Source organism: Pholcus phalangioides, unplaced genomic scaffold (assembly GCF_987345545.1).
Source record: "Pholcus phalangioides strain wild (caught in Gottingen) unplaced genomic scaffold, Ppha-v1.0 ptg000015l_1, whole genome shotgun sequence".
Taxonomy (NCBI): Eukaryota; Metazoa; Arthropoda; class Arachnida; order Araneae; family Pholcidae; genus Pholcus; species Pholcus phalangioides.
The window spans coordinates 28,435,658-28,454,188 of NW_028301608.1; the positions used below are offsets into that span (position 1 = coordinate 28,435,658).

General features: G+C 33.0%; 1 protein-coding gene across 1 annotated transcript in view; it reads left to right on the plus strand.

Annotated features, from left to right (window-relative positions):
• The window catches only part of LOC149075771 (nephrin-like), a 219,275-nt gene that overhangs the window by 51,618 nt on the left and 149,126 nt on the right, over positions 1 to 18,531 (plus strand). The window contains exon 2 of the mRNA XM_089243281.1: positions 4,336 to 4,479. Within this exon, the coding sequence (XP_089099407.1) occupies positions 4,336 to 4,479 (144 nt within the window). The remainder of the gene's footprint in view (positions 1 to 4,335; positions 4,480 to 18,531) is intronic.

Consider the following 18,531-nt stretch of genomic DNA (forward strand, 5'->3'; position numbering starts at 1 on the left):
GAAATACAAATATGTATAGTGTTCCGCGCCATTAGGAGAAATTACTCACGCAACGACCGGATTTTGGTGTTCCAACGGTATTTTTCACGCAATATCCATAAGCGTACTAATTTTCGAGTGCGAATTGTTTTCCGAACCATGCTAGAGCTATTTGAAGCAAATTTTCAGTTATGGCACGCGAATGCTTCAGATTGTAATTCTAAGTGCGACTACAATTTCAAAGCTGCCTTTGAAGAGAGGGAGGGGAGGAGAGGAGGGAGAGAGGGAGTTGGCATTTCTGCCAATTGTGCAATTACACACTACTTCCCAGTGGTCAGCAAACAATTCTGTTCACGTCCATCCCATGGGGCACGCGCACATCTGATATTAACTCCGCACGAATTGGAACACGGCCATCCATTGGTGTATTATTGTTGTTCGGAGGATGGACCACGTTCCTCGTTGCAAAGGGAAGAGATATGTTCTTACTTTGTTGCATTCCGGATGAATAACTATTCCCTATCTATCTATATATACACTATCTAAATGATTGGTTCACAGCATCAATTTGCATCGGTTGATTTTGATTATTTTGGTACGACTCGTTCGAACGACGAATAAATCCGTTGTCATCAAGTCCATCTAGTTTCTAGTCATCATTCATTAGGCTGATGAAATAGTTTGGTTATTTTGTCATATTCAGCGGACTAATCAATGGCTAAGAATGAAAACGGTGCAGAGCTCATATGATTGGATGAATCGAGAGGAAAAAAAAAGGACTAATTTTTTTTTCCGAAGCGGTATTCGGTTAATGATAGAACTATTAAGAATATCCTGAAACGGACATTTTTCTGACTTAGCGTATTTTCAACGGAACACATTGCTGTTTTTAAATCGACATTTTTGAATTTCAATTAGGTTTAACACATCGTACAGCGCAAGATATAATTATAAGACGTCATGAATATTCATGAAAAAAAAACGGAAAATGATATTTCCGCAATATAATACTTAAATACATATAACTGTCATGTAGTTTACAATTATGAGTGGAATTGCAAGGGTGCCCAAGAAGCAGTTTTTGTCATTTTATGAGTTTGAGAATTCCAAGAAGAAATTAAAAACAGAAATATATAAGACATCTTTTTTTCATTTCCACTATTTTACAATAATGCAGTGTTTGGTCACTTGATGTAAATCATTTTTACGTCACCTCTACGTCACTGGATAACAATCCAATACAAATTCACCCTTTTTTACTACCTCCTGATTTGTAGGAAAAATGCCGCAGGATACACATCTGCAAAAAAAGGTAGGATTCCAATTTATGTCGAAAAATGTTTGAAAGACATTTCTCTGTAGCAAATTTGAGAGTGAAAATACAGAGTGTAACAAAATGAAAAAAATCTAAATTTTTATATGGTCACTCTGTCCTGAAGTTGGGGGTCCTGTCTCTCATGAGGCCCGCGAAAGATAAAAATAAATAAAACTCAACGTTTCTAAGTGCAATATTCGTTGAGATATTCGAACTCACAAACAGGGATAAAGTTATGAAAGAACAGCAAAAACTAACAGACAACGCTCCTTTCCGAACTTTTCCCGAGTTTTTAAATTCGAATATCTCAGCGAATATTCCACTTTGAAACTTTTATGGGCCTCAGGAGATACAGGGCAACAAAAAGTTTTAATTAGGAGTTAGAGGACAGGCTGACCGTATAAAAATGTAGATTATTTATTTCGTTACACACTGTATTTTCACTCCCAAAACAGCTACAGGGTGATTTTTCAACGACTTTTGAGCATTTTTTTTTCAAAATTTGAATCATACCTCTACAACGGACGGTTGATGGAATAAAGGTCTGATCAGCACTTATGGGACACCCTGTATAGCAGAGTATCATATTAAAATTCCGTAATGATACAATGTATAGATTTTTAGAAATCATGTTTCAAAATTGAAGTAAATTGTCAAATATAGCATTCATCGTTGGCCGTGTTTAAAGTTTTCATTCACGGATTACTTATATGTGGAAACGCAACACTAAAGTTGACGTAATTTCGGTTCTAAGCGTTATGCAAACAAAACAAAGCCTGTTTTACAATTAGCAGAAATAGGGCTTTCATAAAATTTAATAATAAGAATCGATATTTTTTTTTTCCAAAATAATGTTTTGAACGTAGTTGAAACCACATGGATTTGCCGAATCTTTAGAATGACATCTTTTTATGTGACACATTCCGTATTATTTTTGAATTTATTTTTGTGTTCTATAATGAATGACTCTGAAGGTAATTATAAAATTTATGAAATGAAAGGTATGATCCTTAGTGGTAAAATGCTGAATTAACGATGATTGCTCATCGCGTCTCACTAATACTCTGCCTGTTATAAACAAGAAATAAATATTTATGTCTCTACGGTATATTGTTAAAATTCGAATTTTCTACACTTTCAGGTAAAAATAAAACTTGGGGGGGGGGCATGTTGTTTTGGTAATTTTTACCATCTTCACCCTTAAATACGTGGCTTTACATTTGTCCAAAGGTTCTTCCAACCACTTAACAGTTTTGCCCGAGAACGTTCGGGTGCTGCGAAAGGGTCTTTTTCTGATTTGCACGTACGTCGCTCGGGCAGCATATTTTTCTACGCCAATCCACTGATTTTCCCGGCTTTTTTTCTTTTCTTGTTACAAAAAAATATTACCATACAAAAGCTGAGTTTTGAAATGAAATAAAAATGTAAGAATAAACATGAATTTTTAATAATTAAAAAAATTCATGTTTTTTTCTCACATTCATTTCTGTAAAGTGTTCTTTCCAAATCAGCTAGGTGTTCGGAAAAAAGCCAACTTTAATTAAAAAATGGCATTTTTTCGCTGTAATTAAAAATTAGCATAAATCAATAAATGCAATACTTGTAACAGTTTTGACTGCGAATTTGAATATATGTAATCCATTTGAATACAAAATTGTTTTATCGAAAATCATTTGCTCATTTTGAACACAATATGGCAAAAAAAAGAAGAAATTGTTAAGTGGTTAAATGTGCTGCAGTCAGTTTGAAGATAAAAAATAAGAATCACATTTACACACACGTAAGGTGAGGACGTATTCTTTGAATCTTATATTTTAAATTTACTGGTAGATGTCCCTATTAACAACAACACTTCTTTGTTGCAGAGCGTTGGGGCTGTGATTTTGCTAATTTCTTAAAATGTTTTGTTTGCTTTTTTCTCCCTTTGACGTTTGCAACCGGATTGTTTCTTAAGAGAGTTGATCGATACGATACTTGGTCTCAAAGAAAGTATAGTTATAAGTTTGGAAATAATATTATAAGTTAATGATTTTGGAATAATATTTTTGAGTAAATTTATTATAAGTGCCATTTTTGGGGATTTGCGGAACATTTGGAACTATTTATTTAAGGCCCTGTATAAGCAGTACAATTCAAAATAGATTTTTTTAAATAACTCTTTTTCGGCTTTCTATACATACGTGTCATTAAGTATGAAAGCAATTAACCAAAATATTCAGTATTCACCGCAATGATCAATATACCGTAGAGACATAACTATTTATTTCCCGTTTACAACAGGCAGAGTATTAATGAGACGCGCTGAGCAATCATCCTTAATTCGGCATTGCCCTCCCTTTTTAACTAGCCTACAACAAGAAAAACGAAAAAAAGAAGAGCCTTTCAGGATACCAATGCCGAGATAAGTTTTTTTCTTCTGTTTATCTCTCTCGGCATTAATATAAAGAATGTCTCTTTCTTTGGGAATCATTAGAATTTTTCGTACTTCCAGACAAACCTGTAAGAACTACATTTCAGTGAATCCCATGTAGAAGTTTTATAGGACGCCTCTGTGAACTCGTACCACGTGAATGCTTTCTGTTCTTAAAATAGGGATTGTGCATATAACCATATCAGCAAGTAATATTTCATGCCGCACATGCCTATAAATCTTGGAGACATGCTGTATCAGCGAAAAGATGATGCAAATGGTGTTTCTAACTGTTAAGCAAAATTGATAGTCGGTAATTTTCTTGACTCGGTATGTGTTAAACCGGTAGCGGAATAGGATGATATATTTATTAGATTGACGACGGATTTAACCCTCGAGAACTTTCTTCCGTTGAAGAAATTTTGACGAAGTACCTGGAAACCTAATTCGAACCAGAAATTTAAAATAAGTGATAGTGGTACAACGTGGCAAAGTGCACTTTTGAAAAAAAAAGAAAATGTTTACTCAAGCGTTATTCCATAGTTTGGCTAAATTTTGTTTTGACAGATTTCATTTTTTGTACTTTTAAAACGGTTTTTTCTAACAAAGGAACATTTTTCTTTCTATACAGAGCTATTTTGCCAAAATCATCAGCAGTACTTCAGGGTTCGGCCGATTGATCGCGAAGTCGTAGTCGGCGAGGACGTGGAATTCCGCTGCCATGTCGGCAACAGAGAAGGCAACGTGCAGTGGAGTAAAGACGGATTTCTACTCGGTAAAGTTTCACCCTTTCATGCTTTGATAAATGCTAATATCGAATATGTACATCACAACTGATAAGATGGTATTGTGTGTTGAAAATTTGTGTCATTTATATATGTTATATGAGTATCTAGGAAAAACGCTAATAAGATGACATTGAATCTTGCATTTATATTTTATAAATTTTGAAATAATGTTGAAAATACATACGAATGATTTCAGATTTATTTCATATTTTCCTCAGAAACTTCTGAAAAAATTAAGTTCTCCTTGTTGCTAATTATGTCAAGTATTTTACGACCTTATTTTGTATTGATCGAAGTGAGCACACCTAATTAAATCATAAACGAAAGCAATCTTGAAGATTTTCTCACACTGAATGTAGGAACCAAAAACATTTCATTACAATCAATAAAAGTGCTTCTAGTAAAAAAATTAGTGCGCGATTTCCTTGAAATCTCAAAAAATTCAAGATAAGAATTATCTTTGAAATAATGGAATAAAGTATCAATATTTTGAAAGAAAGTATAAGCAATAATGATAAAATCTTGACGTATTTCCAATAATTCTCGAAAAAGCAAAACAGTGTTTTCATTGGAAGCTCATTCAATTTACTCATCAGAATTCTACCTATTATTCATCTTTCAATTCTCAGAAAACTATTCAAGGATTTACATGAAGATATATGTAATTTTGTCAGTTTTTGTGCTCTTATTAAAAAACCATATGAAGTAAGATTGAGAAAAAAATAATAATGGTAAACACAGATATTTTCGAGTAATTATAAGTCTGGTAATTAGAATTTTTTTGAGATTATCCTACAATACATATAGTAAAAAAAAGCTTCATATTCTTGGAATCATTTGATACTATCTGATTGCAGTCAAGAAGCTTCTTGAATGGTGGTGTTTCCAAGGGCTCTTATATAAAAGGATCTGTTTCATGACGCGAAGAAGTCGGTACCAGCTGACAGGCGTCACATCATTGCTCAAACAGAAATGAGCGCACCCGCTTTTGCTACCTTATTAATTACGATAGTTTTCAATCTCGGTACTTCCAATTCCACTGAATTATCTTTTTAAAATTATCTTTTCAATTATTGTCGTTTAGTATCTGCATATTTATTGACTTGCTTCGCTCTATTATTTCAGCATTCAAAATAAGAAATTTTGCATTTGCTTATGAGGGAAATTCCACTGAGAATAATTTTCTTGGATTTATTTTAATTTAGTATCGTAAGTTTTTTGATTTTTATTAGGATGATTGAAAGTCAACTCGAGACAGAAAATTACAATTATCTTTTCAATATTCTAGAATTTTTAATTACCTCTTCGTTTTCATTTGAATTAGGTATAGCTTTTAGGTGTGTTGCCTTATCGCGACAGTTGTTATTACTAATAATACTGCAACATAAAAATAAACGTGAGAGGCAGAAGCGAATATGTAATACAATTCAAATATAAAATATTTCATGTGATTATTATAATTTCGAATGCTAATATCAAAAGACACTATAATTTACCAACTATTTCTTGAATTTAATCCATTTCTGAGCTTATTCGATAATAAAAACGTTATTAAAATACCACACTCACATACCAGTGACACTAAACCAACACTATAACGATAAATCGTTCATTTAAAGCAGCAAAGAAAGCAACTAAAAATCCCATCAATTTAGTACGTATTGACAAAACGCTCGTATTTGCACGTTTTGTCGCATTCATTTCAACTAGGTGACTCAAGGTTTTGTTGCTATTGCTGTATGAAAAGAACTTACGAATGAAATTCCGATAACAAGACCTCAATTTATTGCGAATATTAGCTTTCAAAAAATCTCAAATCTGAAGTTCTCTTCGGGCGAATTACATATTAAGTGTACTCTTGTTTTGATAGTTTTAAATTACGACAATTTATTATCTATAAATAACCGTTGCCAAAATCTAATTTCTAAAGCTTGCCATTACTGAGTATGCAGAACTTTTCATTTATTTAAAATATGACTTCGAAAACCCATATTTAATTAGAGAAATTACGAGTATTTTCTTCTCCTTCTCAAATTTTATATTTGCCGGAAGGCAATTCTGTCATCGAAAAATTTCTAGTTTTCAATAAGTAGGTATTTAATCTTTTCATAACACACAAAATACGCTATTACTGGTGATACATATCCAGCGAAGGTAAGTATTATTATTCTCCCGCTTATTGTTATCATCCAATGGGTGTAATATTTCCTTCCTTTAACAAGCTTCAGCAAATTTTTATCCAAAGATGCTTTTAATCTTCCTTTTTTTTTTCAGAATCCTTTCTTTAATTTCATCCTATTTGAAGTTAGCGAAAGAAGATTGGGATTTATTCGAAAGCCAATAATTAAGTTTTAATAAACTAAATTACAATATCAGTGATAGCGTCGGTATTTTAATACAAGCCTGAATAAAATAAGAGGTTGTTCGAAGATGTATTAGAAATATTGATTATTTATTGAATATTTTTTTAAAGATCAAAATTCAAATACAGAAATGTAATTTAATTAAAAGTTAAAGAGTTAATACACGAGAGTTGACTATGGGTATCTAGTAATACATTTTCCCGAATTTGGTGACTTCCGCATTTTTAAAATCAGAATAGCCTTTGTGGCTAATACAGTATCATGATTCCTGATAACTTTGGACAGTCTGTAACAGTAGTTTAAGTAGTATTACCTAACTGCACATGTGCTTTGTTCACATTTCTCTTCGGAATTTCTAACGAATCGGAACATAACGGATTGTGCATTCTGAGTGTCTTTGTTCAATAAGTATAATCAATTTATAATTTAATGATTTATGATTTACAATGAATTTATGATTTACAATGAATTTATGATTTACAATGAATTTATAATTTAATGATTTATGATTTACAATGAATTTATAATTTAATGATTTATGATTTATAATGAATTTATAATTTAATGATTTATGATTTATAATCAATTTTTAATTTAATGATCTATGATTTATAATCAATTTATATCAATTTGTAATCGAAATTGACGATTCTTTTTCTTTGTTAATGTAAGAAAATTTGTCAGCTCGATATTTTTATTTTTTTGTTGTTCATGTACCTCTTCTGAATTTCATAACCCTTTCAATTCTTACCCTGGTGTAACAAATATCTGGGTTAGCTTTTCTCACTGCAGAGCTTTTTCTTTCGACCTTGGGCAGTTCAACACTGGTTTAAAAGATAGTGCACATTTCGAGTTGGAAATATGAAGAATATGTACGGGGGGGGGGGGCTTTCATCGGAGGGCAACACACAAAGTTAAACTTTTGAGGGAAGTTTTTAAGATGGTTTCCAGGAGAAAGTGTGATTTATTGCATAAAACTTAGCAACACGCTAATTAAACACAAATAGAGCGTTTGATCAAATTATCACATAAATTAATGTTTTATTCTACTCACAAACAGAAACAAAGCGAAAAACGTGATTCCTTTTTCCCTTTAGAAGTAAAACTATCTTCACTGAAGTCAGGGGTTTCTAAACTTATGTGTTTGACGGAACTTTCGCGTTAATAAGACAAAGACGACCCCCCCCCCCTCTGCAAAGAAGATGAATATCCTGGTTGTCCCTACAGATTAATATTCAACAACAAATAATGTTGCAACAATCACTTGCTTTCTCATCCTGGCTATCGAACTCGCCCCCCATCCCCCGAACCTGAGAGCAACTGAACATTTTGCTCAGATTTCTACTAACCAAAAAATACGCGCCCATTCCAGTTAGTGCTAAATAACCGCATACAAAGGCAACAAGAGAAAATCACTAAGAACCAAAACCAGAGGTATTTCAAGTTTCGTACTTAAATTTTTTCGAAATTATTTTTTGTGAAAAAACTAGGAAATTCTTAATTTTATTTATATAGAAAGAGTTTATTTCTTGTTGTTATCATATCATCTCTTTCGGAATCTAACATTCATTTTTTTGAATTTTGAAAATGTTTTTTTGCATTTTTGGTGCTCAAAAAGTGCATTAAAAGTATAAATTTCAGCAAATGTTATTTTTCAATTTTTTCATCTATTTAAAATCTTAAACCAATTTAAATACCGGGTTATTTTAATTACATAGTGTACACTAAAAGAATAGTAAAAGCAATTTACCCTTTTTCGTTCACCCCATAAAACCGTATCGAAAACAAATTTCCTTTAGAAAGTATTAGCAAAGTCATGTCTAGCATTAAGTATTACTGAGCGAATATATATATAGTGAGCGAACAGAAAGCACTCACGTGGTGTGATGTCATATAGGCGCATGTAAAACTTCTACATTTGATTCACTGCAGTGCAATCTAAACTGCAGTTAAGTTTACCTACAGGTTCATCTGAAAGTACCGAAATCGAACATTTCAAAAGTCTATGATTCAATCCCCCCTTCCATAAAAACGTATTGAATTTAAAAAAGAGACAAATGTAGAGAGCTCTCTGTTAACATATTTTTAATTGCAATAACTGTTTAACACAGCAGTTTAATTAATTAGAGTGGGTTTTTAGATAGAATTGTTATTTTTTTAAGGGTAAAATATATGCAGCTCTCTATATTAAAATGTTATGTGTCTATAAATCCGTGTGATCTGAAATCTTGATCGGCAAAGTTAAGTAGTTTTAACTGTAAATTTCATTTCCAATTGCCGGAATTTTGTGTGATTCTATGAATTTCTGAACAAGTAAAATTTCAGCAACTCGCATAACACTTTCAAACTCTCGTGCCTAAATCTGTGGGTTGCTTTTCTAACCTTATGAATTTTTTTAACCGCAGGCATGACGTGAAGAATTATGTAAGTTTTAAGATAGCTTACAAGAGGAAGTACCTCCGGGAAAAAAGATTTATTTATAACATTTATCAATAAAATTGTGTAAAAATTATATGTGGAAATGAATGTACCTTGCATCAGCTTGACTGAAAAAAACTGAACGAAGGGATTTCACAAATTCTTCACAAAGAGATGAAATGATACCAGCAAGGAATCAACTATTTCTATATATATAAAAGTATTATATTTATACAGCCGTATTTTGTACTGTACTGACACTAAAATATGCATTTTCTGAAATATAAAATTCAAAATGTACTAAAATATTTAAAAAGAAATAGGTATAATTAGTTTTTCGGCCATGTATTTCCCATGTATATTCAAATATACATGGGTACATAGTGGGTAAGACGCTTAAATATCTAGTATCAATATCTGCCGAATTCTCATGTAACAATTCATTGCAGCTTAACTTTGTTTTATGCTACGTACTACTTATCGATTCCTTCTTTTACACATTTTTCTGTAACGTCACACTATTTTCTCAAACAAATTATGAAATAAGAATTCCGTTGAACAAAAAAAAAAGGAAGCAGGATCATCAATAAATATTTTGTAAGTGAAAGAAACACAAGATATTGTGAAAGCACAATAAGTATTGATACAGAAAGAAACTTTTATTTCGGGTTTGGAAACACATGAGTATACAATGATCCCCGGTTGAAAAGAGTTCGGGATATATCTTTGTCACATCTATCCCATTTTTTCTCCATTGGGATGCATTGTAAGTCAGAAACTACTTGTAGTTGACAAAGAAACAAATTTATTTTTGAGAGGAGGTGGTGACTAAATCTCTTTTGAGACTCTTTCACAGTTGAAAAATTCATCCACAGACGCTCCAGTGGGTCATTCCTTTCGAAGAAAGAAACATTTCCACAGAAAGAGAAAAAGGAAAAATGAAAAACATCAATGACTTTATGAAAGAAAAATAAGTGTGAAAAGAAAAGAGTAGAAATGCGGTTGGGAAAAAATAGGACAGAAAGAGAAGGTATGGAAAAGAAAAGTAGGTCCAGGGGAACGAGTGGATCATGTGAGTACTGGGACTCTTTTCTTCGTCCGAGCAAAACAGGAAACAGAAGGACCCGGATGAAAGTTGTTAAAGAATGGTTCGAGTCAGGCAAAAATAAAAGTTTCATAGTTTACAGTAATCCAAAATAAGGAAGAAAAAAAAAATTACGAAATGAAAACGCCATAAAAAAGCAGAAAAAGAGGAAGAGAGAGCAATTTTATATTTCATTCGGTCTGGAAGTTCCGAAAAGTTTGGATAAAAACAAACATATTTCACAAGATTTTTTTTTCAATACGTTAGGGAATGTTACTGCAATCATGATAGAAATATAGAGAACTCTTATCGCTGGTGTGACAGCTGACTGACTAGTTTCAGGTACCAGTATATTAAAAATAATAATGATTGTTTTACGATCAAAATCGACTGAGTTGTTGGAGATTGCAGTATAATTGGTTTTCCACTGAACGGTTTGCATTAATTTTTACCCAATTATTTTCACTAATTTGAATATAGCTTGAAGAACTGTGTTATGGAAAATGGTTTTCATTGTTGTTGTTAGGCTAATTTACATGAAATCAATAGGTTTTCTATTATGGCGAGGCGACGACAGAACGTTAAGTGAATTGTGAGTGAATACAAAAATACAGTCCTTTTATCGGCGACTCTCTTCCGATCACTTGCTGCACTTGTAGCGCCATCTACGTGATGCCATCTTATTAGCATGTGTATACACCACACTGGATATTATGCCGAAGTGAACAGGATAAAAGTGTAATTTCTCTCCACCGGCAATCGAACCCTGGACCTCTTGCATACCGGGCAGAAGCACTGACCATTATACCATAGAGACGATCCCTTTTCTTTAAAACCCGCATAGTATCATGACTTGCCGATTACAAACATTACAGTCCATTTTAACTGCAGCTAATGGCCTCCAGTAAAGAAACCATGGCAGTAGAGGTGGATGATGATTTTTTTTTGCTCGGCTAAGATACATGAAATGCTCAAGTTCCTGTATGCGAGAGGTCCTGGGTTCGATTCCCGGTGGAGAGAAATGACACTATTTCTCTGTTCACCTCAGCATAATATCCGGAAAACCTATTGGTTGTTTGAAAGCCTAAGTTGACAAAGCAATGGCGTTGAAGCATTGTCGAATTTATGTAATTTGGAAAATATCAAAATAGAAGATTTATCAAAAACTGACTTCCCCACTTCAGTGTGCCATCAAGAACGCTATATCAGTCCTATCGATACGACATTCAAGCAAAAGACAGATCAGATGTGCATATGATTGCACATCTTATTAAGATGTGACATTTTTTTCGGCCCGAAATACACTGAGAAATTGAATTTTCTGGATGTTATGCCGAAATTAGTATTTGAAAATAAAAATGATTTGTCTCCCCAGGGAATCGAACCCGAATACTTTTGCATACCGGGCTAAGTGCTCTAATTGGTTAGCGCACTTTCCCGGTATGCAGGGGGACCAGGCGGTTCTTATTCTGATATTATATCTTTCTTGAACTACTCCGATTTCAAATTAGGCCTGCTGCTTATTTCTTTTGTGTTTGATGCCCCTCGAAAGTAATTATAAACTAAACGTGAGAAAAAAAACAAGCTTCATCATTTTTGACGGTCCCCCGTCTCGTAACTACCACTACTAAACCAGACATAATACTAACTACTAATTGGAAAGTTTCTATCCTGTCTTTTCTGAGGCCAAATTAAAAATTCCACGTTTCCAACTCCAATTTCCGCTGAGATATTTGAATTCAAAATTTAGACAGAAGTTGGAGAACAACAACATAGTGAGCTTGCACGTTAGTTTACTCACTAATGTTTGAGTTTAAATATCTCGGCGAATACAGCACTTGGAAACATGAAATTATCTCTTGTAAGCCTCAGAAGAGAAAGGAAAATTATTTTAAAAACCGTATAATAAATTAAACTTTTTTCTATATTATGGCACACTGTATTTTCTCTCTTTTGAAATCGGTCTGAACCCATTTTGAACATTTTTCAAATAGAACTATAACTCTGGGACGAACGATTGATGACATAAATGCCAAATTAGGACTTACAGGAAACCCTGTATAATCGAACATAGAGAATAAAACCACCAGCCGAGATGATAGCATGTCTGAATGTGTGTAATATGGATAGTGGAAATTGACTAAAAACCTAGTTTACTCTTTTAATCAATGTGAAAATTTCAACAAAATATATTTCTCATTTACTATAAAAACTGCACAATATATTTTCAAATGATAACAGATTATTTCATCAAAAGCTGCAATGGTGTACAGGAGATCGGATTTTATATTTTCTCTCCCAGTTTAATCAAAGCAAGTTTCATTTTCTCGTGAAAAAATAATGGCGATTTTGTCGTAAAGAGTTCGTGATTTATGAGGTTGATTGTAAATTATCCAAAACGTTTTGTGAAAAATATCAGTTCTACTTTACATAACGGAATTATTTAAAAGAAAAACAGTTTTAAAAATACAAATTATATAGATTTTAACACAAAATAATTATTGAATCAATCTTTTTTCACCATTTAAAAGTTAATGTTTCTTAAGACACATTTAAATCTATGGAGTAGTTAAACTTTGGAAAACAATACCATTCAAAAGTAGGATTGCATCACTGTTTACTTCAAACAATATCATTTCCATATCAAAAGAACTTCATTTCCTGAAAAGAATTCTTCATTGTTTCTTGCTTTCATGTACTTTACAATACAATTTATTTGACAAATACTTCTCATTCTCAAGATATCATTTTCATAATTATTCAATAAAACTCACCTCAGTAAATATTTGTTTCATAAACACGGAATCCTAAAAATAATACGAACACTTTATTTCAGAATTGTTTCAATATTTTAAATAAGAATGGAAACCATCCACAATATGTGTAATAGCTTTTCTGCGCAAGATGGATCGCTTGGATTCGCGTGGAGAATATAATCTATCGACGAAATTATGACCCTATAGAAATTTGGTTAAATTACCATCTATGAAGTAGAGCAAAGATATAAAACATTCTAAAGGGTATCAATGAAATATATGTTTTTCCAGACAAAATCCATATCCTTATACGAGCTAAATGATGGTGAAAAATCGTGATTCATGAAAAATCATCCGTTTCCAGAGCGGGAATATGCTAATGCATCACATTATAATGATCCCGAGTTTCCCTCCCGATAAGAGCGAGAATTCTTTATGCGTAATGCGAGACGCTGTATAGCATGTGTAATTATTTAACATGGCATTCGACACGAAAAAGAAATATACGTAGGAGTTATAGCGAATGTTTGTTGTTAAACATGAAAGAAAAACACGAGTAGATGTATAACAAAAGGAGAAAAAAAAATGTTTTGAGAACTAGTAAAAGGGGGAAAGAAAAATATTCTTGTCTCTAGGTGGAAAAATAACGTATATGTAAAGGAAATTTGAATATTTAAAAACATTGAAGATGCCTGAAACAAAACAAAAGAAAAAATAGAAAATATAATTTTTTTTTCATAGTTAAAAGCGGAGTTTTTTTCTCAAAAGGGTCTTTGTTCTTCCATTTACGGCGGACTATTTTTTTCTTGGCTTTGTTTCAAATTCGAGAGATTAAATGGGTACCATTTCCTATTATTCATCGTTATTTAATTTTTTTCGTGAATTTTTAAGCAATTTTTTCAACTACTGCATTTTTTATCGTATGTATTTCTCATAATTCATGTTTTCTTATTTGAGAAGATCTTTCATTTAATTTTTTTAATGGTTTCTTTTTCTCTTAATTTAACGATGATTCAAGATGGAGAAAAATACTTAAAGAATTGTAATCTTATTTTTTTTTTTACAAAAAGAAAAGTTTTCATCAAATATGCAGTTGTATATATGTGTATGTTTATCAAAATCAATTTTTAATTACGAGCATTGTCCCAATTATAAATTTTGAAATATGTTCATTAATTCATGCGTTTATCCAATCTTTTAATATTAATTACCAAATATTGGTAATCATGATTCAGAAAAAATACTAATCTTATAATACTTTTCTTAATTGCATTGCGTTTTAATGCTTAGTTAAGCACGAAATATTTGTAACATTTGCTACATAAATTACGCTCGAAAATATAATATATAATAATAAACTCGAAAATATAAAAATGAAAACTTCTTAATTATTATGTTACAGATTTATAAGATTCTCGAAAATTTTTTTTATTGCAATATTCTGCTGAAAGTATATAAAAGCCGTGACCTGTTCAGTTTTTCTTTGACATGTACACTTCGTATTCTATGCTACAAAGCGTATAATCCCGAGGATCTGAAACGATATATTTCATGATATTTTGTAAGAATAATTTCATTAATTGAATCATCTCACCATGTATTACCAAAACATTGTCGTTTTGAAAGTACAAAAATATGTTACACTATTTATAAATTGATATATATGGTGTTTTAAAATTTCATTCTTTAAGAAAAGTGGTAATATCGAATAGACTATCTTCTCTGATTACTATTATTCTACATAATATACAGGGTGTTTATGAAAAATACTGAACACTTAAGATTAAATTTTTATTACATGGCTAATCATAAAGTTTTTTTTAAAGACCAAATTGAAAGTGCTATTAATATGTCCACCTTGGGATGCACGGCATATTTCTAAACGGTAGTCAAATTCGTGCCTAATACTCTGAGCGGTAGGAAGTTCAACACCATGGTACTGTCGACAAAATGCACAACGAATAGTTAGTGCAGACTCACACTTCGATTCTCACTTCGCGAAGCATGGGACACAAAATGATTTACGTAGTGCAGTCGTCATCTTGACAAACACTAAAGTAGCGGCAGAAGGAAGAGTGTTAGTGCTACTTGTCGGCAACTGCGTGAAACTTGAGATTTCTCTCTTTCTACCTATACATTATTCAATCAAAACGGATTAAAAGCTGAATAGTTATGTTTTTTCATATCGGGTGATTACTTTTGAAACACCCTGTATGTTGATTCACTATTTTCGTTCCGAATGTTTAGTTATCGCTATCAGACTACAAGACTACGTAGGAGGTGTCCCCCTTTCGTGTTGACAAACATTCCCGTACTTAATGACGCATTTCGTTCGCAGTATTCGGAGTGATTCATATACGTGTGGAGCTACTTTTGCAATGGATTTCCTATAGTGAAGGTAAATTTATAAAAAAAAAACTTTCCCTTCTGATCTTGATCAGTTTCTTTCAGTTGATCTGACTCAAATTTTTTTTTCCGAGAGACTTTCTTAAGGGATCTATAAAACGTGTTGCACATTAAGAAAAATATCATAATTTGGGATTACAAATATAAATGAAGCCAGTCGTGGGCTTGCAAAAGGCGAGAACCACTGCATAAAGCAGTTCTATTCTAACTGCTCACGATGGATGAAGAACCTAATGCAAGACTTCAGCTCAAAGGAAAAAAAATCCGTTTTAGAAGAGAAATTTAAAAAAAAAAAAAAGGAAAGATTTGCAACCATCTGATATGAGGGAAAAAAACAGAAGTCCTTTATTACCAGTTCACGTTTACCAGCCGTCTCGTTCGGCCGAATGAGATGTATGGTCACCGTAATCTTAATCGAAACTTTTGAGATATAATTATGTTTCGGTTAGTGTTATCAGGAATCCCAAATCCGAATGTGATTACATTAAGCGGCGCAGACCAGTAAAATGGCAGCAGCTTCTCAATTGAACTTCACCGCAGATATATGCTTGATGAGAAGAAGCCCACATTAAAGATCCGATATCTGATGAGGAAAACTGTAAAAAAATGGGTATTCCCAGTTCAAACTGTCACCGTCCAATAAGTATTCACTTTTGTGGAAAAAACATCATATACAAAAATATATTCGAGATTAGATTCGAAATATGTATTATGTAAATAAAATATGAAAAGAGAAAATAAAAAAAATCATGAAAAATAATATCGTGTCTCATACATTTTGCGGGAAACAAAATAATTTACAAAAAAGTAAGAAACGGCAGGTAATTAGCATCACAAATATACATATTACTTTATAATAGCGTGTCCAGTGAGGCTGCGTAAGACAAAAAACATAATTCAACGCTCACCCCAAGATACGAAGTTAATTAGAACTCGAGTCTTCCTTTCATTCGAAAGTTTACAGATTTTATTTTCCTTTCCACACACACACACATAATAATTGTATTCCCGAAATTCTGGATATTCTTCAAGAGAGTGACATATAAAATATTATATACAGTGCATGCCACTTAATGTGATCACATCAAGAGAAAACGTTTCTTACCGCTATAAGAAACGCCTGATTTATAATTATAAATGTAAAAAAAAAAACCTGGTTGTAATTACGATGACCGTATGTCCCGTTTGATTGATGGGTCGAGATGTGTGGAAATGGGAAAACTATGTTTTTCTTTCCCGCATAGGTTTCAAATATTAATTTTGCATTGTTCTAAAACAAATTTTTTCACTTAACCCATTATATGCCAAAACTCTATTATTTAACTTTCTCAAAAAAAGTATCACATTATAATGGTTCTGAGCTTTCTTCCCGATAAGATTGAGAATTCTTAATGCATAATGCGAGACGCTTTATACCAGTGATTCCCAACGTGGGCGTTAACGCCCCGTTGGGGGCGATGGAAAGTTCCAGAAGGGCGGTAGAAGCTACAGTTATAACATAGGATCCTATGGGTTAGATTACGTTAGGGGGCGATAGGAGAACAAAATTTCTGATGGAAGTGGGGGGGCGGCGATGAGACAAAAAATGTTAGGAAACCATGCTTTATACCATGTATAATTATGTAACATTAAATATAATTGAATATTTCTTTAACATAAAAATGATAACAAGAATGAAATATGAAAGGGGAACTATATTTGGGAAAAAGTTTTATTAAATTAAAATAATTGGTAATTATACCAATTAATTAATGATTATTAATTAAATATGGAATATGTTCATTGAGTTTGTAGCAGCCAGTTTTGCATTAGGTGCATCTAATGCATATTACGAATTACGATATTTTCTATAATGTAAGGGTACGTTCTGTAGATCAGCCTGTGAATATCTTCTGTCCGAAGATTACTAAAAGTGTTCAGATGAAAAAAACTGACCATGATCAGAAGAAAGATATATATATATATATATACATATATATATTTCCCCCCCCCGTACACATGCGTTAACTTTAGGAAACAAATTGCAAAAGCGCTACACGTACATGGATAATAGCGATTATTACAGCACAATTAGGACACAGTGAACTGAGACATCAATCTTTCGTGAATGAGGAAGCCCTCTGACCTCCTTCATAGTCTTGCAGATTGTTAACGTTAACTAATAAAGACAAATGAGTCTGCTTCAACCTTAGCTTCACAATATGCAAAGGGATATATAAAGGGTGTTCTGTTAATGGACCGACAAACTCAGAGGGATGTTAGAAGGCATCAAGAAGAACAAAAATTGTAGTGGAACATGATGTCGCAAACCACGCTGAGAGGGTGAAAATCTTGGAAAATGCATGCAGGCTGTGAGTCCAGAGGACACAAAAGGTGGATGTCAGTTGATCGCCCAATGCGTTCGTGGGTTTACTCACCCTATCTGACGTAAGCAGCATCGCGAAACTCTTCCCATCGCTATGAAATGGGAAGCGGGGTGTGTCCGGTCTTCAAAGGTCAAAGGTAGGATCTCGCTCTGCGAACGACGTAAATTAGCGCTATGCGGTAGTTACGTACGGGTAGCAGTAAGTTTTCTGTTTCAATGAGTATCGTGATAGCTGACTACACAAACGAGGAATACGCTGATATGCATCTGATTTACGGTTGAGCAGATGGCAATGGGTGCCTGATACCGAAGGATCTCATAGCGCGGATTGTCGTCACTGCGGCAGACATCAAAAGTATACCTGGTATCTTCGAGTGCGTCCGGGAATCGTTTATACGTCGTTGTAGACTGTGCAATGACATGCGTCTGCGGCTTCCACTTTCAACAACTCTTGTAATAATTAATCGAATAAATCTTTCTGTAGTTATTATTGCACTTTTTGTCGTTCCAGCGTGACGTCGAATCCTGCATGCGTTTTTCGCGATTCTCACCCTCTCAACGTGGTTGGACACCATGTCCCATTGTAATTATTGTTCCTCTTGATGTCCAACTACAACGATCTGCGTTTGTCGGTCCATTAACAGAAC